This window comes from Orbicella franksi, chromosome 15 (assembly GCF_964199315.1).
Source record: "Orbicella franksi chromosome 15, jaOrbFran1.1, whole genome shotgun sequence".
Taxonomy (NCBI): domain Eukaryota; kingdom Metazoa; phylum Cnidaria; class Anthozoa; order Scleractinia; family Merulinidae; genus Orbicella; species Orbicella franksi.
The window spans coordinates 14,901,600-14,928,149 of record NC_138159.1 but is presented as its reverse complement, the minus strand read 5'-3'; the positions used below and the strand labels follow the sequence as shown (position 1 = coordinate 14,928,149).

The window sequence follows — 26,550 nt, the reverse complement described above, 5'->3', positions numbered from 1 at the left end:
ACGGTCAGCCCTTGGTGTAGCTTCCCACGCAGGCCGGGAAGGAGGGGGGGGGGGGTACTTCCAGAAACGTTGGGTGGGGGGGGGGAGGGCGCGTGCGGCCCACTTCCCAAAAACCTTACTCTATTTATGACCAAAATCTGCGTTTTTTGCTACCCTATTTATGACCTGGCCAGAAATTCGATAGCCTATTTATGACCGTTGCGGCTGACACAGTCGTTCCAAACATAAGTTATGAAGGGCTTTTGTTAATTGTCGACGGTCTAATAATGATGAAAAAAAAGTAGCTTCTTCTAAGAAACATACCCAATTAAAGACTAATCGATACCCTATTTATGACCAAAACGACTGAAAAACCCTACCCTTTGCGCCGCACGTATCTATAAAGCCCATATTTGGGAGTACACCCTCCCCCCACCCGCCCTTGGGCCACGCAGACGCTTCGTACGGCTCGTCACGCGTACCCTCTCCACTCACGTCTGCTCAACGGACCGGTCATCTCTGTTTGCCGACGGTGTGCCGACGTTTGTGCCGCAAAATGTCTAACATGTATTTAACATTCTCACATACATATGAGTTGCACCAGTAACTACAGACGTACAGCGTATTTTAGACATAATGATGAAATCCACATGGAGGATCAAAATCATGGTCTTGCCTGAACTAAGCCAAGCAATGGGATATACAACACTCAAAACAGGCGACAGACTGGAGCATAAACGGCTAAATCAGAATTATGTGAGGCCAGTTAGAACGGACAAAGGAGGAATAAATTAACCTTTACATCGAGCTCGAGAGACATAAGCTCGATCAAATTGGATGAAGAAACATGACACCGTCTCTACAGAAACGTATAGCTTTCTCGAAGTAAAGCTACGGCGTCTCCGAAGAAAAACCGGACGAGGATAAATATAATATCCGTGATAAGACGCAACATACACTCTCTAATCAAACCGCCGGGCCCAGCGCCACAATATAGAATGCAAGTAAGCAACATGCCTTTTCCCTCGAAAGCAAATATCTTGCGATAGAAATGAGCCTAAACAATGCATAAGCAAAAAAGGCTACCGCCAGCGAATAGAAGTGACCATCCGTTGAGCAGACGTTCGTGGGGAAGGAACGCGTGACGAGCCCTAAGGGCGTCTGCGTGGGAGGCTACCTTGGCCTTGGTGTGTCAATTTTTTTTTTTTTTTTTTTTTTTATCACAAGAAAAATTTAATTCTGGATTCCTTGTTTTTTGTAATAAAACAAAAAATCGACGGCCTCTTTTGTTTTTTCAGTTTTAGATCCGATACAGATAACTGCCATATATTATCGATGACAAACCATATTAAGTTACCAATACGCAAAACGCGGACGTGCGGAACTGCTTTCAGGGGCAATATATTAGTTACTATTTTTATATGATCATTTTTTTACATATGTTTATATGTCAACATTCCTTAAACCCCAATGCTGACAATGGACGTTTTTCGTATCTGCTAAGCAGTTTTGTTACTTTATCACTTTTTGTGGTATCAATATCAATAATACTTTTAAGTCTTCTTGTTTTTCTGTTACCTCCTCTCTTTCTTTTCTCTCGTATAAAGCGCCAGAGGAGTTGGGTAAGTGGAACTGCCATTTTTAATTAATATAAACCGAAATTTAATTAGGTGTCGAGGCAACCTTATTTTTTTTTATTTATTATTATTTTTTTTAATTCTATGTTTAATATAATTTCCACAGGTGAATATAAGAATTGAACATTCTAACTGGTCGAAAAGCACGGCTTAACTCTATATTTACCGCGCTAGGTGGTGAATAAAAAAATTCCGAGCTTGGTTACTAAACTCGCGGTGTTTGTCATTTCGGGGAGTAAACATATGGGACAGTTGCTAAACGGAATTTCCATTTATTCGAAAGACGTCACTCCAAGTCCTGGATCGATATTTTAAAGGGTGGAGAATTTTCAAAATGGCTTTTGTCACTCTTGGACAAAAAAGTATTTTCAGGAACTCGTATTCACTGCATTCAAGAATCGTAAACACAGTAGTTACGTTGATCCCAAGCAGGTCAGTTTAAGGGACCCAGATTGATTTTTCTTCCAAACTGAAGCTGCTCCTTTTTAGGCCATGACAACTGTGAATGAAGTCAACAAGGATAAAACAAAGGTACCGGAAGAATTTATTTTTCGTAATTTTTTGCTTGTTTGTTTTACCGTCGAACTTGATGTATACATTGATTCACAATCGATGTACATGTAAGCTCATTATTTAAACTACGGCTGCATACGTGTATGCAAACGAACAAATGCGTCTGTGTTTTTATGTTTTATTTCGTTATTTTGTAGTCCTTGATATTCACCTCTGAAAATTATTCTAAAACAACTATTCTCCTCAGCCACAAGAACATTGGTGAATAATTGATATATATCGGAATTGCAAATAATTGTGTTTGAATTAGTTCAACTCCACAAATCTGTCTAGAATATATAATTATGTATTTCTGAGTGTATAACACCTACTATTTTACGTAATGGAGGTTTCTAATTAATCAGGCAGTTTTCGTTTGAAGCGAAAAAAATGACTGTGCTTTTGATCAACTGATGCTATATATGTTGTAACTCTCACGTGAAACATATTTGATAACGATAAATGAGGCTCAATGGGGCAAACAAACAAAACTAATTGATTATCATTGGCGATCTTATTTCAAGCAATCAGAATGGCTTTATTCGAACAGAATGGTTGACTCTGTTGCTGCGAACTCCGTAACAAGCCGTCACAGCCCTTATTTTTTTTATGGATTTTAATTTTTATTGATTCTGCTGGAAGGTAAAGAAAAAAAAAAGATTAAATATTGTTTTCTAGGATCAGTATTGGTTAGTGGAGCATCGCACGACTAGATGTGTCAGTTTACCTTGCTTTTTTTTTTTTATCTTTGCATGGCCTATAGTGCTGCAGAGCTCTTAACAACCAACGATTTGCACAGGTACATTCATCGAGAACACATGCTTAAATTAAGGTTTTTTTTTTTTTTTTTTTTAATATACAGCGGATCAAAAACACACTTATACTTAGAACAGTGAAGAGTACCGTTTGCCAAAATAACTTATAGGAATCAATGTATTTCGGCTATTATTTCAACTCATCCTTCACTTTACTTCACTTTATTGAAGTAGTAATTCATTTTAGTAACCACATGTAGGAACGTTCATAATTAGTATGATTAATAACAAACCCAGCAGGGAGAACTGATCTAATCAGCCATTAAGCCAAAGCGGACGGGCTCATATCATGCCATTTTTTAATTATGATTTTGGCATCCAAAGCTAACAATAAACGGTATTTATATCTGCAGAAAATATATCATTTTGATACTTAGATGAATTTATGGGTATCATTTCAAATTCATTAACTTTCCTCTTTTGCAGTACTGTACTTCTGTTACTTTGTTTTTTCTTTCTTTCTTTTTTTTTTCTGTCAATTTAATCAATTCATGGCTGCTGCATGGACTGTCGTTCATGGAAGACAAAACTTAATCCCGAGTAACGCATAAAGAACTGCACATGAATCACTGTGCACAGTTTTCACCCTGTTCCTCTTATCAATGATTTCTATTTACTAATTTTATATAACCAGTCTCTTGCCGTATAACTACGTACCGCCATATGGATCATAATATTCTAGGGCGTTACGCAGTTTTAGATCGCATTGGCCCCACTAGTTTTTGATTACCGCGGATTGATTGAGTGTAACAAATCATAATCTGAGAGTAGCTTACAGTACTGCTACCTCTGTTATTTCATACCTATGATACATTTAACATCCAACAGCTAATTAAAATATAAATTAAGCGTTTGAAGTACTTAAGTTGCGGGCTTTTTGCATTCGTTTGTCACACAGTACATCGTGATTCGTTAATTTAAGAGGTTAAATTCTTAGTACCCTTACAATAAACTAAATCGCAAAAGAATTCGAAGGGTCCTAAAAGAAAAGTAAAATTGAGTTGAAGAACCGAAAAACAAATTGCTCCACTTTGCAACAACAGGCAAAGGACATTAATTCGAGAGGCAAATGAAATTGAATTAAGAATTGAAGTGGGCACGTTAGATAATAAAAGAAGTTTGAGAGAGAAAACTGAGAAAAACTAGGCTTGCACTACAGTGAAACAGACTTACCTATGAGCTTGGTGCGGAACGCTCGAATTTCATTCTCTCAGTGCAGCTATCTACCGCCACATTGTGATAGTCACATATAGCGTCAAAAGGCAGTCCTTCCCATGTTAACTCGAATACACATGCACAAACAAACAATTTATTAAAGCTGCCACGACGCCTGATAAAATAATTACAAACCACTTTGCAAAAATCATTTATATTAAAGCCATCCTTAACTTTCTGGCTTTTACATGACAGACAGAAAAAAAAAAAAAAAGTAACAGAAGAAGAGGACTTCAGAAGGTAGAGGAAAGTTAATGAATTTACAATAATACTGTTAAATGCATCTACGCATCAAAACTGATATATTTCCTGCAAATAAAAATAGCGTCTATTGTTTGCTTTAGATGTCAAAATATAAATCATAATGAAAAATGATACAAAAATGGCATGATATGAGCCCGCCCGCTTTGGCTTAATAGCTGATTAGATCAGTTCTCCCCGCTGGGTTTGTTATTAAACGTACTAATTATGAACATTTCTAGATTTCGTTATTACAATGAGTTGAAACAATAACCGAAATACTTTGATCGCCTGGTTGGCCTGTAACAACCACGAAATTATAATTTACTAATTTTTTTTTTTTTTGAGACAGTAAGAGGAGTATCCAATGGTCTTTGCTAGCATTTGCGAGCATATGAGCAGTCATCAAATTTGTCTTGCGAACAACGAACACTTTGGAAAATACAGATCGCGAGCAGCGAGTACTTGGCACATTTTTCGCTAACCTGAATCTCTATTTTATTAATAAAAGGAAATGTTGTTTTGGGCCAAATAAGTTGGCTGACGCCTCCAAAACAGGGCAATAAGTGGAAAGCGCTAGCTAGGCAGCACGTTAAGATTTCATCGCGGTTTAAACCATCCCAGCACCTTACTACCAATTATGGTTTGTTTTGTGCCAAATTACGTCGTGATTTAGCTTCATCTGAGTCAGTAGGTGGACGCTCAAGGAGATCTAAAGCTTTCTAACCCAACTTTGTGAACACACCACGAAAAGAAGATGAAAGTTATATTACCAGACTAAACTGAAGCCTGATGATTCACGACGCTTCCAGCAATCGAGAATCTGAGCATGCGAACAGCTCAAAAATTTTACGACCACGAGCAAGCGAGCATTCATTTAATTTTTGCGAGTAATTCGAGCAAAGACCAAATTTTGCAATCACTTTTAAATTGAATGGGACCATTCGATACCCCTAGTAAGGTAAAACGATATTTCTTGATATTAGTAAATCGAGAGCCGAAACCAACCTGCCCCTCGTTGTTTATTATTTCACTTAAGGAGATACGGCATTACTCCTGGAAGTTTACTGTTTTATACATCCAACAATACCGCTGCGAATACGCATTTGCCGATTTATAAATATGAAATCGAATGGCTTTATTCGAAGAGAAATGACCTTCTAGCAGCCAAGCAATAGGCCGTTACAGATCTTTCTCATTGATCCACATGAGTTCCGTTGGCATGGCTAGAAATCTCGAACAAGCAAACGCAGTTGACAAGGCCAGTTTAAGCAAAAGCTAGTCACATATTAACTCCTCACGACTTACAGACTTTACTAAGAAAACATATTTAAAATCCCGCTTACCTCCTTACTCCAGTGCAAAGTCCCAAATGTTCACTGACTGTCTGTTAATTGGTAAGCCAAGGAACCCAAAATATTCTTGGAAAATTGTCGGCTTCCATGCTGTAATCGTTGAATGGCGTTTTTCAAGTATAATAAATAATACAGATGATGCTATATAGTAACTAACACGCAGTGGATCACATTTTTCAGGACTTTGTATCCCGCATTGCGTTCTTAGGACTTGTTTCTCTGTGATTTTCATGTTTTCTGGTCGACGAAATATGACGTTCCTGCAAAACAGTGCAGGTGAATTCTGAATAAGCATCTACCTCTTTGCGAAATTTTCAATGGTGGTATGTTTAGACGTTTCAGTTTAACTTTCTCTTTTTCGCCGGTGGCCAGTAGCATGACGCTTTTTAATTATGTTCTACCAGTCTCACTGTAACAACGTTTCTTATTCGGCGAATTATCCAGAACATTTTGACCTAATTTAATTTCCTTTTCTTTGTAATGAAAACAAAAATCGCCCGCCTCCTTGGTCCGATACAGATAATTGCCATACATGATCGATGACAAACCCATTAAGTTACCAATATGCAAAGCACGGCTGTGCGGAACTGCTTTCACGGGCAATGTATATCAGTTACTACTTTCATATTATCTTTTTTTTTGTATGTTCATATACGTTAACATTCCTTAAACCCCAATGCTAACAGTGAGCGTTCTTTCTTTCTGTTAAGCAGTTTTGTGACTTTAACACTTTATAAATGAGGCAATAATTGAGATGCCACAGTTCGAGCTGCTGTGTTCCCCTGATACAGACTCTTTCCACTGCTCAGTCTCGCAACGAACTGAATAAGTTAAAGATTGATCGAAAACCGATTTTGTTTTCAGCCCAATACTTAAAATAAAACAGACAATTTAATCAGCCCAAATAAGGGGAGGTTAGGTGCACTTTAAAGAAAAGAAGGCAAGAGTGAGTGAGTGAGTAACTGACTGACTGATTTCCGTTTTAAAATCTTCCATCATTCCTGTGGCACTTTACCGTTTTAAACAAACAAATAACAAAAAATAAAGCAGTGAAAGAGAGGGAAGGAAAAATATTGGATTGCTTATTGCATTTAATGCACAATCTTCCAAAAGCCAGTACTTTATGATAAGAAAACTCCACAAACTCTCGACTCGACAACAAGTTTATTCTCACCTCAGTTTTCTAACTTGCATTTGTCTACAACTGAGTTGAAAAAGTCTACCTTTATGCTGCAGTCCCGCAAAAAAAGAAAAAAAAATGAAATCTTATTTTTTTTTGTTTTAACAAACTTAAGTCTAGAGCTAGTCTAACAATTCCCGACACCAATCTATGAATCAAAGTATCAAAAACTATATCGAGTAAATGCCTTCCAAACAAAAACAGCAAAAAAAAAACAAAACTAAAACTAAAACTAAAACTATAATTTTTTAGCTGTTGTCGTCTTGGCTTTCCGTTAAGCCTTTACTTGGCCTGCTTTGGCAGCCCAGAATGAGCCTCGGCATGCTCACGCAGCTTAACAATGTTGTAATCTCTATCGTGGCTCACAATCTCAATGCGGTGGTCCACAAAGTGATACTCTGGCAGCTGGACAACCTTCTTAGCTCTGCAATGGAGCAATCAAACTCGGATTAGTGACATTGAGCTGTTTCATAAGCATAACAAATATGATACTGTGTAATGAGTGAAAACTAACATCAATCGTTGCTAGCTTCTAAAGCACTCTAACGTGACAAAAGTTGACAAACTCTTTTCCTTGCTCTTATGTCTTCATGAATTTCTGAATTTTACCTCTTATTCCGCGTCATCATTAGAACGGATAACAAACTTACTTGTAAGTGGTTCTGAAGTCACAAAGATAATGGCCACCTCCTTCAAGCAACAGAGCCATGATAATATCACCCCTCAGCACTCCATCACGCACATACATTTTCTCAGTGGATGGGTCCCATTTCACGGTCTTCTTCTGCATAACTGGACTATTGGCAGGAAAGTTCACACCATCAAATCGAATCTCATAGTGAAAACAGTCGCCAACCAGGCTAGTTAGACATGTCAGTGCTACCGAGAGAAGATACGTTAAACAACGTTATTTAACGGTATAGTTGACATAATTTAAGAGAGAGTTGTATATTAAAATATAAGAGCGCCATCACAGAGGGACAATAATACTAGAAACATTTTTTTAAAAATTTCTTTTCTCGTGGTTGTGTACTTATATATCAAAGTGTTACATATTTCCTCCTAGGAGGCATCATCTTTACTTCTCACTTACGTTATGTCATTTGTGGCGATGCAAACGCCCCCGTCTTCGTAAGTCATGCTTCGTTCCCAAGAATAACCCTCAGGAAAGGACTGCTTGAAATAGTCTGCTATATCTCCTGGGTATTTGGCGAAGACCCTGTTGCCGTAATGGAATACTGTTGTCAATATATCGTAGGCGAAAGGCAGAGGTCCGCCGTCTACGACTTTCAGGTCCATATTTTGTTTTCCCCTAAAACGCAATCAAGAACACACGTAAGATCACGTACAGTAAGAAAACGAACTGTTCATATGCAAAGGTATACGTAACGACAGAAAACGTTGCAGTAAGTTTACCCTCTGTGTTTATGGTTTCTCCGTTCTTTTTAATAGTGCATACTTTTTCAGTGCTTACTTTGGCAAACATGAAAAGCCAACGACCTCTTTTTTCAGCTGCATACCAGATTTAAAGATTTAGGATAACAAAACAGTAACTAAAAAGACTGTACCATAGAAACAAGGCGAAAGTCACGTGATAAACTATCTAGAAATGGAGAGGTTCAAAAACTTAACACGTAGCAGTGTGATCACGCCACAGAGGGTGATTAATAAAGAGCTTATTTCAGTTAAATTTTACCTGACTTGGAAATACATGGCACACAGAGCCTACGAAGTGGCATATGTGGACAGAGGTAGAAAATAAATGTTTCAAAGTTAACGTTTGTACGATGAAATGAAGGAAAGATGGATCCCGTATCCACTGTGATAAAATGAAAGAAATGCGGCTTTAGGTGAATTCTCGGTGCTAAATTTTGTCCAATGGAATTATACCGAAAGAATCTATTTTGCTGTTCGAAGCAATGCAAAAAAATCTGAAAAAGATAACCAGGAATAAACATTTTTAAACTGTTACTCACTCGAAAGGCTTGCCTTTTCCTTCTCCTTCAATCACGAACTGGTGCCCGTTTACAGCGCCTTTCATACGCAGCTTGATCTTCATGTCTGGTTTAATCGCACTCTGCAGAAAGAAATTGGGGTGAACGTCAGATCTGTGAGTTTATGAAACTGAAGAAAAACATTTTCTTCTGTGTAACACTTACCATGATGGTAGACGTAAAGTAAGATGTCAGTCTCACAGCTCTTGTTGTTCTCGATCTGCTCTCTTCCAAATCACCAGGGTGAATGAGACTTCAGCTCTGAGAGATGCTGTTATAAACCCCCGTGTCACACCCTAAATTCACCTAAGCCAATCACAAGCCGGGAGGACTTTATAACTGAGCTGACGAGATCTACAATGTAGGATGTCTCTTCGCATCCATACGTGGAAAGTAAACTTCCGCAAATCATTGTTCAATTCAAACCAATCTTAAGGTCTAATTGAATAAGATTAAAAAAGAAACTTTATTAAGTTTGTTTGTCTACCTTGCAATTGAATCTCTTTTCAAAAGATAGCCGGCATCGAAAGTATAATCATTTTGCCGCCTAAAACGGAAACTTGATTAATTAGTGGCCTCCGAAGCAAAATATTTGATCGATCACGTGTACATTGGTCTTAACGTCAAATTAATAATATCTAAAAAAGGAAACTTAATTAATTTTGTTTATTTAACTTGCAATTGAACTTGCAATTGAACTTCAGCTCGTTATCAATTATGCCAGTTTAAATTGAAAGTCACAAGATAGCTGGGATCGAAAGTGTAGTCTCTTTATTGCCTAAAACGGAAACCGTACCTGATTAATTATAGACTTCCAGCAAACAAAATATTAGATTTATATACGCGGAAGTACGTAACTATTTTTTTTTCTCTCAAATCAAACCGCCGGGCCCGCCGTCACAATATACAAGCAATATGTCTTTCCATATTTTGTCCCTCGAAAGCAAATATCTTGCAGCAGAAATGAGCCTAAACAATTCATAACCACATGGCAAACGACAGAGGTGTCAACGTGCAGATAACAGCAAATTGATTCTTTCAAAACAAAGGCTAACCGCCAGTGAATGGAGATGACCGGTCCGTTGAGAAGGCGTTCGTGGGGAAGGAACGCGTGACGAGCCCTTAGAGCGTCTGCGTGGGAAGCTACCCTTGGTCTTGGTGTGTCAATTTTTTTTTTTTTTTTTTTATAACTATAGTCCTGCGTAAACAGACCTATTCCTTAACAACAGGGCAGCCCCGCTAGTTGTTTTGGATTTCTCACTCCGCCCTTCGTCTCACTCATTCTCCGTAGAGCCGTTGCAATGTATAGTAGTCACATACAGCATCAAAAGGACAGTCATTCTGCAGCCTGAACTTAAAATTTGCTGATTACTCATGGCTGCTACATGGACTATCGTTGCCTGGGTTTCTGCCTCCTCTCTTCTTTTCGAAACCAGAACGTCTCAAATACATTTATGGTTCTTATTACATTTATGGGTGATACAAGTAAAGAGTTTTACGTATGTAGGACGGCGACGGCGAGGACGACTGCTATTTAAAAAAGTGTGTTTGGAATTTCGCATTTACTTAGATCTATTCAGTGTGTTTGTCGGTATTAAAACTGTTTACAAGTTATATGTTACGAATCCGCTCAGTTCCTAATAGAAATTCGCAAAATTAGCCGTAGTGAGTCCCCTTGTCAAAAAAATTGAAAATTGGTCATTTCATGTTGTTGCTTTGCAGAGGACGACAAAGGAATGTACCAAAAAATAAAAAGCACGTGCACAGCCCTTCTTCTGCTCATTAAACCTTTTGTCTGGTGACGTTCTCGTTGCCTTTGCCGTCGTGTTTTGCATAAGGTCCCTTTCCGATGGACCCGACAAAAACAAACAAACAAACAAACAAAAAACAAAGAAAAGAATAATTGAGACGGCGCAGCTTAGTGGTTCCTGGAATGTGTCGACGCAGACTCTATTCTACTCGGTTACGTAACGACTTGAGTAAGAATTTGATGGGGAACGAGAAGTTGAAAATTCTACCAAATCCAATTTTGTTTTCACAGAAATACTTCGAATAAAGCAATAAATTTCATCACGCCTAAATGAAAATTTTGTAGGTTAATTGAACTGACTTAAAAAAAAAAAAGAAGGCTGGGATGAGTGACTGACTGACTGACTGTCTGACTGAATAACTTATTTCAGTCTGTTTTACGTCTTAAACCATTCATGTTGTACTTTACAGTTTTAAATAAAAACAGAAAGTGAGAAGAATAGGGAAGAATTATTTAACATTTGAATTGTTAATTGAATTTACCGTAAAAGTCACTCTTCCACAAGCCAGTACCGTAAGAAAGAAAATTCCACAAAACTTGGCTTCAAGAACAATTTTGTTCTCATCCAAGAGGGTGCTGCCGATGTAGAGCGCCCTTTGGGGGAACTAGCCCAGCGAGCGAGGTACCCCTTGTTGTAAAACAGCCAAAACAAGTTCAACTACAAGATTTATTCAATATCCTCTTTTCGATCCTTGACCTTTTTCTTTCTTCTCTGGATTACTCTTCTCAGAAAGTTCTTCTCTGGATTACTCTTCTCAGAAAGTTCTTCTCTATTATTCACATACAGTATGCCTCCTTTTCAAAATACTCTTCTTACAATTGCTGATTATATGTATTTTCGAACGCTTAATTAGATGCACACACACTCATTATCTTTCCGTAACAACTAAAAGCTTAAAAAATTGCTAGCATATGATTATCACGCTATTTTAGTCACTTACCATATCTTCCTCTTATGTTAAACTTACACCTAAAATCATTCAATCACTAAAAATTCATTCAATCCTAAAATCATTCATTCTATCACTGGCAAGTAATAACACTAAATGCTGCTAGAAAACATTTACCGTAGAGAAACCCAAGTTCAATCAAATAATGAAAAAAAAAAAAAAAAAGTTAAATCCCGAAATCAGCTCTCAACTATGCTATATGATACTGTAAACAAGAAGCAGCGCCCACATTGAGATAAATATTCTGAGCTAAAGATCGATTATATCTAAAGGATACATCAGAACTTTATTCCATACAGTTCTTCAAGTAACGCATTTACTGGAAATTGTAAAATCAGCTGAAAGTATTTTCGCAAGTCTAGGTGTCAGAACCGAGCCACGATGTCCCAAAATGGAAGGGGCCAAATGCGTCAGTTCCATTATCAGTAATGGCAGATCGCGAAACCTCAAAAACACTCCTCTCTAAAACCCAAAACTCATAACTAGAACCAAGTAAAATACTTAAATGTGCGCAAATGGACGCTGCCTATGCCTCAGTCGGGTAGCTACAGAGATATTGTTTCCATTGTAATAATTACCTAGGCTATAAAATCAGATAGTATTGTTTCATCTTTATGGAAACGGTTTCACATTTTAAGTTTCCAAAAAAGCAAGTTGTTGTCTTATTGTCGTTTGTTGCCTGGCAACCCAGTATGAGCAACAGCATGTTCATAGAGCTTAACGTTGTTGTAGTCTTTGTCATGGCTCAATATTTCAATGCAGTGATCTACAAAGTGATAGCCTGGCACCTTGACACCCTTCTCCTTAGCTCTGTAAAGGAAAAACAATCCGGATCAGTGACACTGGGCTGGGTGCGTAATCTTATAAGAGATACAATTAAACTATTTCCCCCCTAAAAACACCTATCACTGATCAGTACCTGCTTCCGAAACTTCACTAACATGAGAAAAAGACTTTATCTTTCTCTCCTACATGTAGGTAAGGTTATGTGATGGGTACATACACAATGGGTAGTTTTAAACTTTGTGATCCAGCTAAATTTGGAGTCGTCTTCAACCGCAATCTCCACAAGGGACATCCATAATCAAGAAGGCAGAGCTTAGGTTACTGATTCTGTTCTTACATTATCCACCAAGAATTGTCTATGTCTTGAGGAAAGCTTACTTGTAAGTAGTTCTGAAGTCACATCGGTAATGAACATCTCCTTTGAGCAACAGAGCCATGGTAATATCACCCGTCAGCACTCCATCACGCACATACATTTTCTCAGTGGATGGCTCCCATTTCACCGTCCTCTTCTGCATAACTGGACCATTGGGGGGAAAGTTGACACCATCAAATCGAACATTATTATAGAAAGTGTCGCCTTCCATTCTGATCAAAGAGAAGTGACACATACTCAGCTTTACCAAAGATACGTAAGCAAAGATACAAGAAAAGGATTTAAATAAAGGCATGGTTTGCAATGTAGTTTAATAGAAACTCGTTCAATAAGATATAAGTGCCCTTGTACAAGGGGCACGGCGTGATACCAGAAGCAATTTTTGTTATTTTGGTCCTTATTGATATAAACACTGACACTTAAGAATTAAAAGATATTTAAAATTCTAGTTCAAAATATTTCATGATGACAATTTCCAGGATCATCAAAACAAGAAGGCGAAAAGACACTAATGGGTTTGGAACTGAACAAATTTTATCAATCTGGAACACAATGCTACTTTTTTCCATGCACAGAGCAGATCAGGTTTACATTTTACTTACTTTATTTCGTTTTTGGCGATGCAAACTCCCCCGTCTTCGAAAGTCAGGCTTCGTTCCCAAGAATACCCCTTAGGAAACGACTGCTTGAAATAGTCTGTTATATGCTCTGGGTATTCAGCAAATACCCTGTTGCCGTAATGGAATGCTGTTGTCAAGATATCGTAGGCAAAAGGGAGAGGTCCGCCTTCTTTGACTTTAAGGTCCATACTCTGTTTTCCCCTAAAACACAAAAACAGGAAACCAAGGGTAACGTAAAGTCTGTTCATATGCAATGCATTAGTTTTGTTCAGTCACAGAGTCCTGAGAAAAATACGAAGACAGAGATGTACTTAAGCTGATTAGTGTAAAGAACAGTTCTGAAATTTTCAGCTAAGTTCGTTCTCTTGGTGCAACAGCATTCATTCTGTTACTTTATAAAGCCCAAATTAATCAAGAAAATATTTGCTTTCGACATTGAGAGTCTGACGTCAAACATTCAGAACCGTATGATTGTTGTTTTCTTGGTAGCTTTGTTCTACACGCACCCTGAAACAGTACAGTACGTTCCGATTGACCGAGTTACTGAATTGCTCGCTCTTTGAAATGGTGCGCACTTTTTCTGTGCTTTCTTTGACACTAATGACGACTCGACGACTCTTAATGTGGCAGGATACACTCTTTTGTAATGGAAAAGAAAAGAGAAACCAAGAGATATAAGGTAGAGAAATAAAGGTAGGAATCGCTTGATTAACTAGAAATAAAGAGGTTTTTATAACTTGGCACTTAACAGTCTGGTATAGCCCCGGCCAGTAATTTGCTTGGCTTACAAATGTATGGCAAATAGAGCTTACGCCGGAATTGGCATATTAAACAGAAGAAAATCAATCCTTAGCCCTGCAATTATTTTAACATAGAGCGAAGCTGAGTACATTTTAGGTATCGATTTCAATGTAAGGATAACAAATAAGAATTGTAAGTCTCAATGTAGATTTTCTCGCTATGTTCTTCGTCACCTTAATGGTCGCAAGCTCTAAGGGAAGAAAGATAGAGCCTGCATCTGAGGCAATATCCCGAAAGAAATACGGCTTAGTCGAATTCTCCAGTCTAACTAAACTAAGCACTGCTCGAAAGGAGACGACCGTACAACTGACCGCAATGATTAAACATCTTTAAGCTTTTACTTACTCGAAAGGCTTGCCGTCTCCCAATCCTTCAATAACAAACGGATGCCCGTTTACAGTGCCTTCCATACGCAGCTTGATCTTCATTTCTGGTTTAATCACACTCTGTGGAATGAAATTGGGATTAATTGCAGATCTGTGAATTTGTGAAATTGAAGTACAACCTTTTCTCCTGTGCAACACTTACCATGATGGTAGACGTAACGTAAGATATCAGTCTTACAGCTCTTGTTGTGCTCGATCTGCTTTCTGCCAAATCACCAGGGTGAATGAGACCTCAGCTCTGAGAGGTGCTGTTATAAAACCCAATATCACGCCCTAAATCTACTTGAACCAATCACAAGCCAGAGACACTTTGTAACAAAGCTGACCAGATGTCTCCTGCATCCATACGTGGAAAGTAAAAGTACACAAATTAAATCATTGTTCAATTAAAGCCTATTTTAAGGTCTAATTAAACGAGATAAAAAAGAAAACTTAATTAATTTTGTTTGTTTACCTTGCAATTGAACCGCTTTTCATGTTTCATATAACCGACATAGAAAGCATAGTCATTTTACCGCCTAAAAGGGAAACTTGATTAATTAGAGGACTCTGTCAAGCAAAATATTGAATTCATGCATCGTTTATGAGTACTTTGTTCTTAAGGGCAAATTAATAAAATCAAAAAAGGAAACTTAATTAATTGTGTTTATTTCACTTATCGATAACAGTCATTTTATCGCCTAAAACAGAAACTACCCGATTAGTTATAGGCTTCCATCATACAAAATATTAGATTGATATACACGGAAGTACATAACTAGTTTTTTTTTTTCTATTTTTGGAACATTCAATGGAAAGCGACGGCTACTTCAAATACAGTTGTACAAACATAACAATTGAAAGGTTACCGCAACAGCTAATTAAATTACGGTTTATGTTGATTAAAGAAGGCTGTTTCACTTACCTAACACTTTTGCGACTTTAACACGAGAGAGAACAAAAAGAAGAGGTTACAGAAGAACAAGAAGACTTAAAAGTTGAAAAACGCTATTAAATTGATAATGATACCTACAAAAGTTTTCAAGTATCGAGACTGGCCAACAGACAGAAGAACGCTCATTGTTAGCATTGCGGTTTAAGGAATATTAAAATATGAACACATAAAGAAAATGGCAATTGCCTGTGTCGGCGTTAAAATTGGCCAGAATTAAGACATAATTTCAATTTGATCAAATTATCACTTGGTTACTTTTCTTGGGTTTTTACTTGAAGAGAAAAGGTAGGCAGTATGTTTTGTCAGTGCATACCAACCGTCTTGATGTTCCTTTGCCTGTTGTTACAAAATTGAACAATTGGCCCATTTTTTTTTTTTTTTCAACTCAATTTCACTTTTAAGTCAGTACTCTTCCTTTGCCACTCAAACTGTAACACACCAATTATGAAATTTACTGATTAATTACCAAAGCTGACGCTACTGGCTCGTTTTGAAAATAACGCTTTTCTTGGCACGTTGTCAATTTGCAATTATCTGACACCACAACGCAAGGTCTGAGTAGTCTCTTTCAATTTTTTTTTTTTTTTTTTGTCTCTCTCTCTTTTTATTTTTGCCTCTTGTTTGGAATAAGAGTAATCTTTATACAGAATACATGGTTGTCTTCGAAAACATTTTCAAAAGGAGAAATGAAATCCTGGACGCGGATCGATTCAATTAACATTGCAGAAATACCTTCTGGATTTTATTGTTTCTACTCTAAGGGCAAAAGTGAATGAAATTATCTCAAATTTTTCTCAGGGTTACTCGACAAACTTACCAGTGTTCACAAGCTCTATACAGAGCAGGTATGACCCAAACTTGGTCTAAAAATTTGTTTTGCACATAAGCATTACAAGCATTGTAGTTATTATTAGTTTAAAGTAGCTAATACGTCTAAAAATCTATGTATTTCCCCAGTCAGTGCATTTTGTGAACTAGAACCAAGGACGTGGCATTTATCTTTCTGTTTCAACTTTAGCTCCTGTACAGATAACAATGATTGCCAACAAACCCAGAGGGGGTAACAAGTTAAATTAGTATTTCATTATAGTGGACGTACTTTAATAATCAGTAATTTTTCAGTTTAGACTCAAAAATGACTGCGCTTTGGATTCTATGTTTGACTGGCACTTAACAACGGTTGTTCCAAGAATGCTGTACTGTTGTTAAGAAAAGGGTCTGTCTTTACAAGACTATACTTGTGATAATTTTAAAAAATTGACACCCAACAGGCTGACCATTCTAGAAGGACATACAATTGGCAGACAGGCGTTAACTGCACTTGCACCTATAATCATCTCAAAAACATACAAATAATTACAAGTCTAGGAAGGGCGTCGCAAATTTGTTTGTTTGTATTGGGGCATTTAGCTTAGATTAGTAGTCTTTTTTATCCAGATGTTATCATTAACTTAGAAAAAAAGAAAATCAAGGAAGTATCATATCAAAACCTCTTTCATCGAGCATATTAACATTCCAGAAATATTTCTAGTGACGCCCCTACAGGAAACAAGATAATTTCATATTTAATAATCTAAGCTAGTTAATAACTTATAGCGAAAAGTATTTCAAAGTATTTCGGTTATTGTTTCAACTCATTGTAATAACGAAGTCTAGAAATGTTCATTTAATAACAAACCCAGCGGGGAGAACTGATCTAATCAGCTATTAAGCCAAAGCGGACGGGCTCATATCATACCATTTTTGTATCATTTTTCATTATGATTTATATTTTGACATCTGAAGCAAACAATAAACGCTATTTTTATTTGCAGGAAATATATCAGTTTTGATACGTAGATGCATTTACGAGTGTTATTGTAAATTCATTAACTTTCCTCTACCTTCTGAAGTCCTCTTCTTCTGTTACTTCTTTTTTCTTTTTCTTTTTTTTTGTCTGTCATGTAAAAGCCAGAAAGTTAAGGATGGCTTTAATATAAATGATTTTTGCAAAGTGGTTTGTAATTATTTTATCAGGCGTCGTGGCAGCTTTAATAAATTGTTTGTTTGTGCATGTGTATTTGAGTTAACATGGGAAGGACTGCCTTTTGACGCTATATGTGACTATCATAATGTGACGGTAGATAGCTGCACTGAGAGAATGAAATTTGAGCGTTCCGCACCAAGCTCATAGGTCAGTCTGTTTCACTGTAGTGCAAGCCTAGTTTTTCTCAGTTTTCTCTCTCAAACTTCTTTTATTATCTAACGTGCCCACTTCAATTCTTAATTCAATTTCATTTGCCTCTCGAATTAATGTCCTTTGCCTGTTGTTGCAAAGTGGAGCAATTTGTTTTTCGGTTCTTCAACTCAATTTTACTTTTCTTTTAGGACCCTTCTTTTGCGATTTAGTTTATTGTAAGGGTACTAAGAGTTTAACCTCTTAAATTAACGAATCACGATGTACTGTGTGACAAACGAATGCAAAAAGCCCGCAACTTAAGTACTTCAAACGCTTAATTTATATTTTAATTAGCTGTTGGATGTTAAATGTATCATAGGCATGAAATAACAGAGGTAGCAGTACTGTAAGCTACTCTCAGATTATGATTTGTTACACTCAATCAACCCGCGGTAATCAAAAACTAGTGGGGCCAATGCGATCTAAAACTGCGTAACGCCCTAGAATATTATGATCCATATGGCGGTACGTAGTTATACGGCAAGAGACTGGTTATATAAAATTAGTAAATAGAAATCATTGATAAGAGGAACAGGGTGAAAACTGTGCACAGTGATTCATGTGCAGTTCTTTATGCGTTACTCGGGATTAAGTTTTGTCTTCCATGAACGACAGTCCATGCAGCAGCCATGAATTGATTAAATTGATAGAAAAAAAAAAAAAAAAAAAAGACAGAAATAAAGAAAAAAGAAAGTAACAGAAGTACAGTACTGCAAAAGAGGAAAGTTAATGAATTTGAAATGATACCCATAAATTCATCTAAGTATCAAAATGATATATTTCCTGCAGATATAAATACCGTTTATTGTTAGCTTTGGATGTCAAAATCATAATTAAAAAATGGTATGATATGAGCCCGTCCGCTTTGGCTTAATGGCTGATTAGATCAGTTCTCCCTGCTGGGTTTGTTATTAATCATACTAATTATGAACGTTCCTAGATGTCGTTACTAAAATGAATTACTACTTCAATAAAGTGAGGTAAAGTGAAGGATGAGTTGAAATAATAGCCGAAATACATTGATTCCTATAAGTTATTTTGGCAAACGGTACTCTTCACTGTTCTAAGTATAAGTGTGTTTTTGATCCGCTGTATATTAAAAAAAAAAAAAAAAACCTTAATTTAAGCATGTGTTCTCGATGAATGTACCTGTGCAAATCGTTGGTTGTTAAGAGCTCTGCAGCACTATAGGCCATGCAAAGATTAAAAAAAAAGGAAGGTAAACTGACACATCTAGTCGTGCGATGCTCCACTAACCGATACTGATCCTAGAAAACAATATTTAATCTTTTTTTTCTTTACCTTCCAGCAGAATCAATAAAAATTAAAATCCATAAAAAATAAGGGCTGTGACGGCTTGTTACGGAGTTCGCAGCAACAGAGTCAACCATTCTGTTCGAATAAAGCCATTCTGATTGCTTGAAATAAGATCGCCAATGATAATTAGTTTTGTTTGTTTGCCCCATTGAGCCCCATTTGCCCCATTGAACCTCATTTATCGTTATCAAATATGTTTCACGTGAGAGTTACAACATATATAGCATCAGTTGATCAAAAGCACAGTCATTTTTTCGCTTCAAACGAAAACTGCCTGATTAATTAGAAACCTCCATTACGTAAAATAGTAGGTGTTATACACTCAGAAATACATAATTATATATTCTAGATAGATTTGTGGAGTTGAACTAATTCAAACACAATTATTTGCAATTCCGATATATATCAATTATTCACCAATGTTCTTGTGGCTGAGGAGAATAGTTGTTTTAGAATAATTTTCAGAGGTGAATATCAAGGACTACAAAATAACGAAATAAAACATAAAAACACAGACGCATTTGTTCGTTTGCATACACGTATGCAGCCGTAGTTTAAATAATGAGCTTACATGTACATCGATTGTGAATCAATGTATACATCAAGTTCGACAGTAAAACAAACAAGCAAAAAATTACGAAAAATAAATTCTTCCGGAACCTTTGTTTTATCCTTGTTGACTTCATTCACAGTTGTCATGGCCTAAAAAGGAGCAGCTTCAGTTTGGAAGAAAAATCAATCTGGGTCCCTTAAACTGACCTGCTTGGGATCAACGTAACTACTGTGTTTACGATTCTTGAATGCAGTGAATACGAGTCCCTGAAAATACTTTTTTGTCCAAGAGTGACAAAAGCCATTTTGAAAATTCTCCACCCTTTAAAATATCGATCCAGGACTTGGAGTGACGTCTTTCGAATAAATGGAAATTCCGTTTAGCAACTGTCCCATATGTTTACTCCCCGAAATGACAAACACCGCGAGTTATAGTAACCAAGCTTGGAATTTTTTTATTCACCACCTAGCGCGGTAAATATAGAGTTAAGCCGTGCTTTTCGACCAGTTAGAATGTTCAATTCTTATATTCACCTGTAGAAATTATATTAAACATAGAATTAAAAAAAATAATAATAAATAAAAAAAATAAGGAGCAGTGACGGCTACTTCGAACAAAGTTGTACAGACAGAGCAATTAAGGTTGCCTCGACACCTAATTAAATTTCGGTTTATATTAATTAAAAATGGCAGTTCCACTTACCCAACTCCTCTGGCGCTTTATACGAGAGAAAAGAAAGAGAGGAGGTAACAGAAAAACAAGAAGACTTAAAAGTATTATTGATATTGATACCACAAAAAGTGATAAAGTAACAAAACTGCTTAGCAGATACGAAAAACGTCCATTGTCAGCATTGGGGTTTAAGGAATGTTGACATATAAACATATGTAAAAAAATGATCATATAAAAATAGTAACTAATATATTGCCCCTGAAAGCAGTTCCGCACGTCCGCGTTTTGCGTATTGGTAACTTAATATGGTTTGTCATCGATAATATATGGCAGTTATCTGTATCGGATCTAAAACTGAAAAAACAAAAGAGGCCGTCGATTTTTTGTTTTATTACAAAAAAAAAAAGGAATCCAGAATTAAATTTTTCTTGTGAAGAAAAAAAAAAAAAAAAAAAATGACACACCAAGGCCAAGATAGCCTCCCACGCAGACGCCCTTAGGGCTCGTCACGCGTTCCTTCCCCACGAACGTCTGCTCAACGGATGGTCACTTCTATTCGCTGGCGGTAGCCTTTTTTGCTTATGCATTGTTTAGGCTCATTTCTATCGCAAGATATTTGCTTTCGAGGGAAAAGGCATGTTGCTTACTTGCATTCTATATTGTGGCGCTGGGCCCGGCGGTTTGATTAGAGAGTGTATGTTGCGTCTTATCACGGATATTATATTTATCCTCGTCCGGTTTTTCTTCGGAGACGCCGTAGCTTTACTTCGAGAAAGCTATACGTTTCTGTAGAGACGGTCTCATGTTTCTTCATCCAATTTGATCGAGCTTATGTCCCTCGAGCTCGATGTAAAGGTTAATTTATTCCTCCTTTGTCCGTTCTAACTGGCCTCACATAATTCTGATTTAGCCGTTTATGCTCCAGTCTGTCGCCTGTTTTGAGTGTTGTATATCCCATTGCTTGGCTTAGTTCAGGCAAGACCATGATTTTGATCCTCCATGTGGATTTCATCATTATGTCTAAAATACGCTGTACGTCTGTAGTTACTGGTGCAACTCATATGTATGTGAGAATGTTAAATACATGTTAGACATTTTGCGGCACAAACGTCGGCAAACCGTCGGCAAACAGAGATGATCGGTCCGTTGAGCAGACGTGAGTGGAGAGGGTACGCGTGACGAGCCGTACGAAGCGTCTGCGTGGCCCAAGGGCGGGGGGGGGGGAGGGTGTACTCCCAAATATGGGCTTTATAGGTACGTGCGGCGCAAAGGGTAGGGTTTTTCAGTCGTTTTGGTGATAAATAGGGTATCGATTAGTCTTTAATTGGGTATGTTTCTTAGAAGAAGCTACTTTTTTTTCATCATTATTAATAAGACCGTCGACAATTAACAAAAGCCCTTCATAACTTATGTTTGGAACGACTGTGTCAGCCGCAACGGTCATAAATAGGCTATCGAATTTCTGGCCAGGTCATAAATAGGGTAGCAAAAAACGCAGATTTTGGTCATAAATAGAGTAAGGTTTTTGGGAAGTGGGCCGCACGCCCCCTCCCCCCACCCAACGTTTCTGGAAGTACCCCCCTCCTTCCCGGGCTGCGTGGGAAGCTACACCAAGGGCTGACCGTTCTACAAGGGAAACTTGATTAATTAGAGGACTCTGTCAAGCAAAATATTGAATTCATGCATCGTTTATTTATGGCTGCTACATGGACTATCGTTTATGCCAATGGCAAAAATTTATTTCGAGTATTAAACTCATAAAGGACTACACATGAAACACTGCACACAGTTTTCACGCTGTTCCTCTTATCAACGATTTCGATTTACTAATAATATATAACCAGTCTATTGATATTACTACGTATACCGCGATATGGTAATATTCTAGGGAGACGCTAGTTCTTGATTATACCGCGGGACTGATATATATACATTCATAATCTGAGACTAGTTTACAGTACTGCTGCCACTGCATGCGTATACTTTATCTCATTTAACATCCAACAGCTGGTTAAAGTATGAATTAATCGTTTGAAATACTTGTGCTGTGGGCTTTTTGTATTCGTTTGTCACAACGGTACACAATCCGTGAATTTAGTCAAGAATTAGAACTCTTAGTACCCTTACAATAAACTAAATCGCAAAAGAAGGGTCCGAAAAGAAACTTAAAATTGAGTTGAAGACACCCGAAAAACAAATGCGCCATTTTCCAACAGCATGCAAAGAATATTAATTCGAGAGGCAATTAAAATTAAATTTAAAAATGGAGGACGGCACGTTAGATAATAACAGAAAATTGAGAGAGAAAACTGAGCAAAATCAGGTTTGCACTACAATGATACAGACTCAACGGGCAAATTTAATTCTCTCAGAGCAGCTAGCTCTACCGTCACATTGTGATAGTCACTAGCATCGAAGTGGCAGTCCTTCCCAACTCAAATACGGGTGTACAAACAAAACAGTTTAAGCTGCCGATACGCCTGATGAAATAATTATTCATTCCACTTAGCAATAATCGTTTACATTAAAGCCCTCCTCTCTGGCTTTTATATGACAGACAGAAGAGAAAAAAAGAAGTAATTATAACAGAAGAAGAGGATTTCAGAAGCTAGAGGAAATTTAATGAATTTACAATGGCACCCATAAATTCGTCTAATTAAGTACCAAAACGAATATATATCCTGCAGATATAAATACCGTTTATTGTAAGTTTTGTATGTCAAAATACAAATCATAATTAAAATATATTTATATATATATGATACCAAAAATGGCATGATATGAGTCCGTCCACTCTGGCTTGATTAATGGCTGATTTGATCAGTCCTCCCCGTTGGGTTTGTTATTAATAATACTACTACAGTGTAATTATGAAGGTTTCTAGATTTCATTACTACAATGAGTTGATATAATAGCAGAAATACTTTGATTGCCATAAGTTATTAACTAACTTAACGTAATTAACGCGCCTGATTACAAAATGAATGTTCTTGTAGAACGGTCAGCCCTTGGTGTAGCTTCCCACGCAGCCCGGGAAGGAGGGGGGGGGTACTTCCAGAAACGTTGGGTGGGGGGAGGGGGCGTGCGGCCCACTTCCCAAAAACCTTACTCTATTTATGACCAAAATCTGCGTTTTTTGCTACCCTATTTATGACCTGGCCAGAAATTCGATAGCCTATTTATGACCGTTGCGGCTGACACAGTCGTTCCAAACATAAGTTATGAAGGGCTTTTGTTAATTGTCGACGGTCTTATTAATAATGATGAAAAAAAAGTAGCTTCTTCTAAGAAACATACCCAATTAAAGACTAATCGATACCCTATTTATAACCAAAACGACTGAAAAACCCTACCCTTTGCGCCGCACGTACCTATAAAGCCCATATTTGGGAGTACACCCTCCCCCCCCCCGCCCTTGGGCCACGCAGACGCTTCGTACGGCTCGTCACGCGTACCCTCTCCACTCACGTCTGCTCAACGGACCGATCATCTCTGTTTGCCGACGGTTTGCCGACGTTTGTGCCGCAAAATGTCTAACATGTATTTAACATTCTCACATACATATGAGTTGCACCAGTAACTACAGACGTACAGCGTATTTTAGACATAATGATGAAATCCACATGGAGGATCAAAATCATGGTCTTGCCTGAACTAAGCCAAGCAATGGGATATACAACACTCAAAACAGGCGACAGACTGGAGCATAAACGGCTAAATCAGAATTATGTGAGGCCAGTTAGAACGGACAAAGGAGGAATAAATTAACCTTTACATCGAGCTCGAGGGACATAAGCTCGATCAAATTGGATGAAGAAACATGAGACCGTCTCTACAGAAACGTATAGCTTTCTCGAAGTAAAGCTACGGCGTCTCCGAAGAAAAACCGGACGAGGATAAATATAATATCCGTGATAAGACGCAACATACACTCTCTAATCAAACCGCCGGGCCCAGCGCCACAATATAGAATGCAAGTAAGCAACATGCCTTTTCCCTCGAAAGCAAATATCTTGCGATAGAAATGAGCCTAAACAATGCATAAGCAAAAAAGGCTACCGCCAGCGAATAGAAGTGACCATCCGTTGAGCAGACGTTCGTGGGGAAGGAACGCGTGACGAGCCCTAAGGGCGTCTGCGTGGGAGGCTACCTTGGCCTTGGTGTGTCAATTTTTTTTTTTTTTTTTTTTTTTTTTTATCACAAGAAAAATTTAATTCTGGATTCCTTGTTTTTTTGTAATAAAACAAAAAATCGACGGCCTCTTTTGTTTTTTCAGTTTTAGATCCGATACAGATAACTGCCATATATTATCGATGACAAACCATATTAAGTTACCAATACGCAAAACGCGGACGTGCGGAACTGCTTTCAGGGGCAATATATTAGTTACTATTTTTATATGATCATTTTTTTTACATATGTTTATATGTCAACATTCCTTAAACCCCAATGCTGACAATGGACGTTTTTCGTATCTGCTAAGCAGTTTTGTTACTTTATCACTTTTTGTGGTATCAATATCAATAATACTTTTAAGTCTTCTTGTTTTTCTGTTACCTCCTCTCTTTCTTTTCTCTCGTATAAAGCGCCAGAGGAGTTGGGTAAGTGGAACTGCCATTTTTAATTAATATAAACCGAAATTTAATTAGGTGTCGAGGCAACCTTAATTGCTCTGTCTGTACAACTTTGTTCGAAGTAGCCGTCACTGCTCCTTATTTTTTTTATTTATTATTATTTTTTTTAATTCTATGTTTAATATAATTTCCACAGGTGAATATAAGAATTGAACATTCTAACTGGTCGAAAAGCACGGCTTAACTCTATATTTACCGCGCTAGGTGGTGAATAAAAAAATTCCGAGCTTGGTTACTAAACTCGCGGTGTTTGTCATTTCGGGGAGTAAACATATGGGACAGTTGCTAAACGGAATTTCCATTTATTCGAAAGACGTCACTCCAAGTCCTGGATCGATATTTTAAAGGGTGGAGAATTTTCAAAATGGCTTTTGTCACTCTTGGACAAAAAGTATTTTCAGGAACTCGTATTCACTGCATTCAAGAATCGTAAACACAGTAGTTACGTTGATCCCAAGCAGGTCAGTTTAAGGGACCCAGATTGATTTTTCTTCCAAACTGAAGCTGCTCCTTTTTAGGCCATGACAACTGTGAATGAAGTCAACAAGGATAAAACAAAGGTTCCGGAAGAATTTATTTTTCGTAATTTTTTGCTTGTTTGTTTTACTGTCGAACTTGATGTATACATTGATTCACAATCGATGTACATGTAAGCTCATTATTTAAACTACGGCTGCATACGTGTATGCAAACGAACAAATGCGTCTGTGTTTTTATGTTTTATTTCGTTATTTTGTAGTCCTTGATATTCACCTCTGAAAATTATTCTAAAACAACTATTCTCCTCAGCCACAAGAACATTGGTGAATAATTGATATATATCGGAATTGCAAATAATTGTGTTTGAATTAGTTCAACTCCACAAATCTGTCTAGAATATATAATTATGTATTTCTGAGTGTATAACACCTACTATTTTACGTAATGGAGGTTTCTAATTAATCAGGCAGTTTTCGTTTGAAGTGAAAAAAATGACTGTGCTTTTGATCAACTGGTGCTATATATGTTGTAACTCTCACGTGAAACATATTTGATAACGATAAATGAGGCTCAATGGGGCAAACAAACAAAACTAATTGATTATCATTGGCGATCTTATTTCAAGCAATCAGAATGGCTTTATTCGAACAGAATGGTTGACTCTGTTGCTGCGAACTCCGTAACAAGCCGTCACAGCCCTTATCTTTTTATGGATTTTAATTTTTATTGATTCTGCTGGAAGGTAAAGAAAAAAAAAAGATTAAATATTGTTTTGTAGGAGCAGTATTGGTTAGTGGAGCATCGCACGACTAGATGTGTCAGTTTACCTTCCTTTTTTTTTTTTTATCTTTGCATGGCCTATAGTGCTGCAGAGCTCTTAACAACCAACGATTTGCACAGGTACATTCATCGAGAACACATGCTTAAATTAAGGTTTTTTTTTTTTTTTTAATATACAGCGGATCAAAAACACACTTATACTTAGAACAGTGAAGAGTACCGTTTGCCAAAATAACTTATAGGAATCAATGTATTTCGGCTATTAT

The 26,550-nt window shown here is 37.3% G+C and overlaps 2 protein-coding genes and 1 long non-coding RNA gene across 4 annotated transcripts in view; 1 reads left to right on the top strand and 2 right to left on the bottom strand.

Annotated features, from left to right (window-relative positions):
• LOC145470193 (uncharacterized) overlaps positions 1–26,550 on the top strand; it is a 370,979-nt gene that overhangs the window by 97,444 nt on the left and 246,985 nt on the right. The window lies entirely within an intron of this gene.
• On the bottom strand, positions 7,256–9,111 carry LOC145469507 (GFP-like fluorescent chromoprotein cFP484). Its single transcript, XM_081453252.1, has 4 exons — positions 8,950–9,111; positions 8,067–8,285; positions 7,624–7,833; positions 7,256–7,397 (listed from the first exon to the last, which is right to left on the bottom strand). Exons 1-4 carry the CDS (start codon positions 9,030–9,032, stop codon positions 7,256–7,258), a joined length of 654 nt encoding a protein of 217 aa, XP_081309378.1. The 5' UTR covers positions 9,033–9,111.
• LOC145469361 (GFP-like fluorescent chromoprotein cFP484) lies at positions 12,272–15,358 on the bottom strand. The gene is made up of 5 exons (XM_081453056.1): positions 14,839–15,358; positions 14,656–14,756; positions 13,492–13,710; positions 12,892–13,101; positions 12,272–12,537 (listed from the first exon to the last, which is right to left on the bottom strand). The coding sequence occupies exons 1-5, from the start codon at positions 14,839–14,841 to the stop codon at positions 12,390–12,392; spliced, it is 681 nt and encodes a 226-aa protein (XP_081309182.1). The 5' UTR covers positions 14,842–15,358; the 3' UTR covers positions 12,272–12,389.

Bases quoted from the DNA above. Each gene is read 5' to 3' on its own strand.
- LOC145469507 (XM_081453252.1), bottom strand. From the start codon at position 9,032: ATGAAGATCAAGCTGCGTATGAAAGGCGCTGTAAACGGGCACCAGTTC. The intron at 8,286-8,949 runs GTGAGTAACAGT...ATTGCGTTTTAG, and splicing joins GGAAAAGGCAAGCCTTTCGA to GGGAAAACAAAATATGGACC. The intron at 7,834-8,066 runs GTAAGTGAGAAG...ATGTCTAACTAG, and splicing joins ATCGCCACAAATGACATAAC to CCTGGTTGGCGACTGTTTTC.
- LOC145469361 (XM_081453056.1), bottom strand. The intron at 13,711-14,655 runs GTAAGTAAAAGC...TTTGTGTTTTAG, and splicing joins GGAGACGGCAAGCCTTTCGA to GGGAAAACAGAGTATGGACC. The intron at 12,538-12,891 runs GTAAGCTTTCCT...TTTCCTTTACAG, and splicing joins GACTTCAGAACTACTTACAA to AGCTAAGGAGAAGGGTGTCA.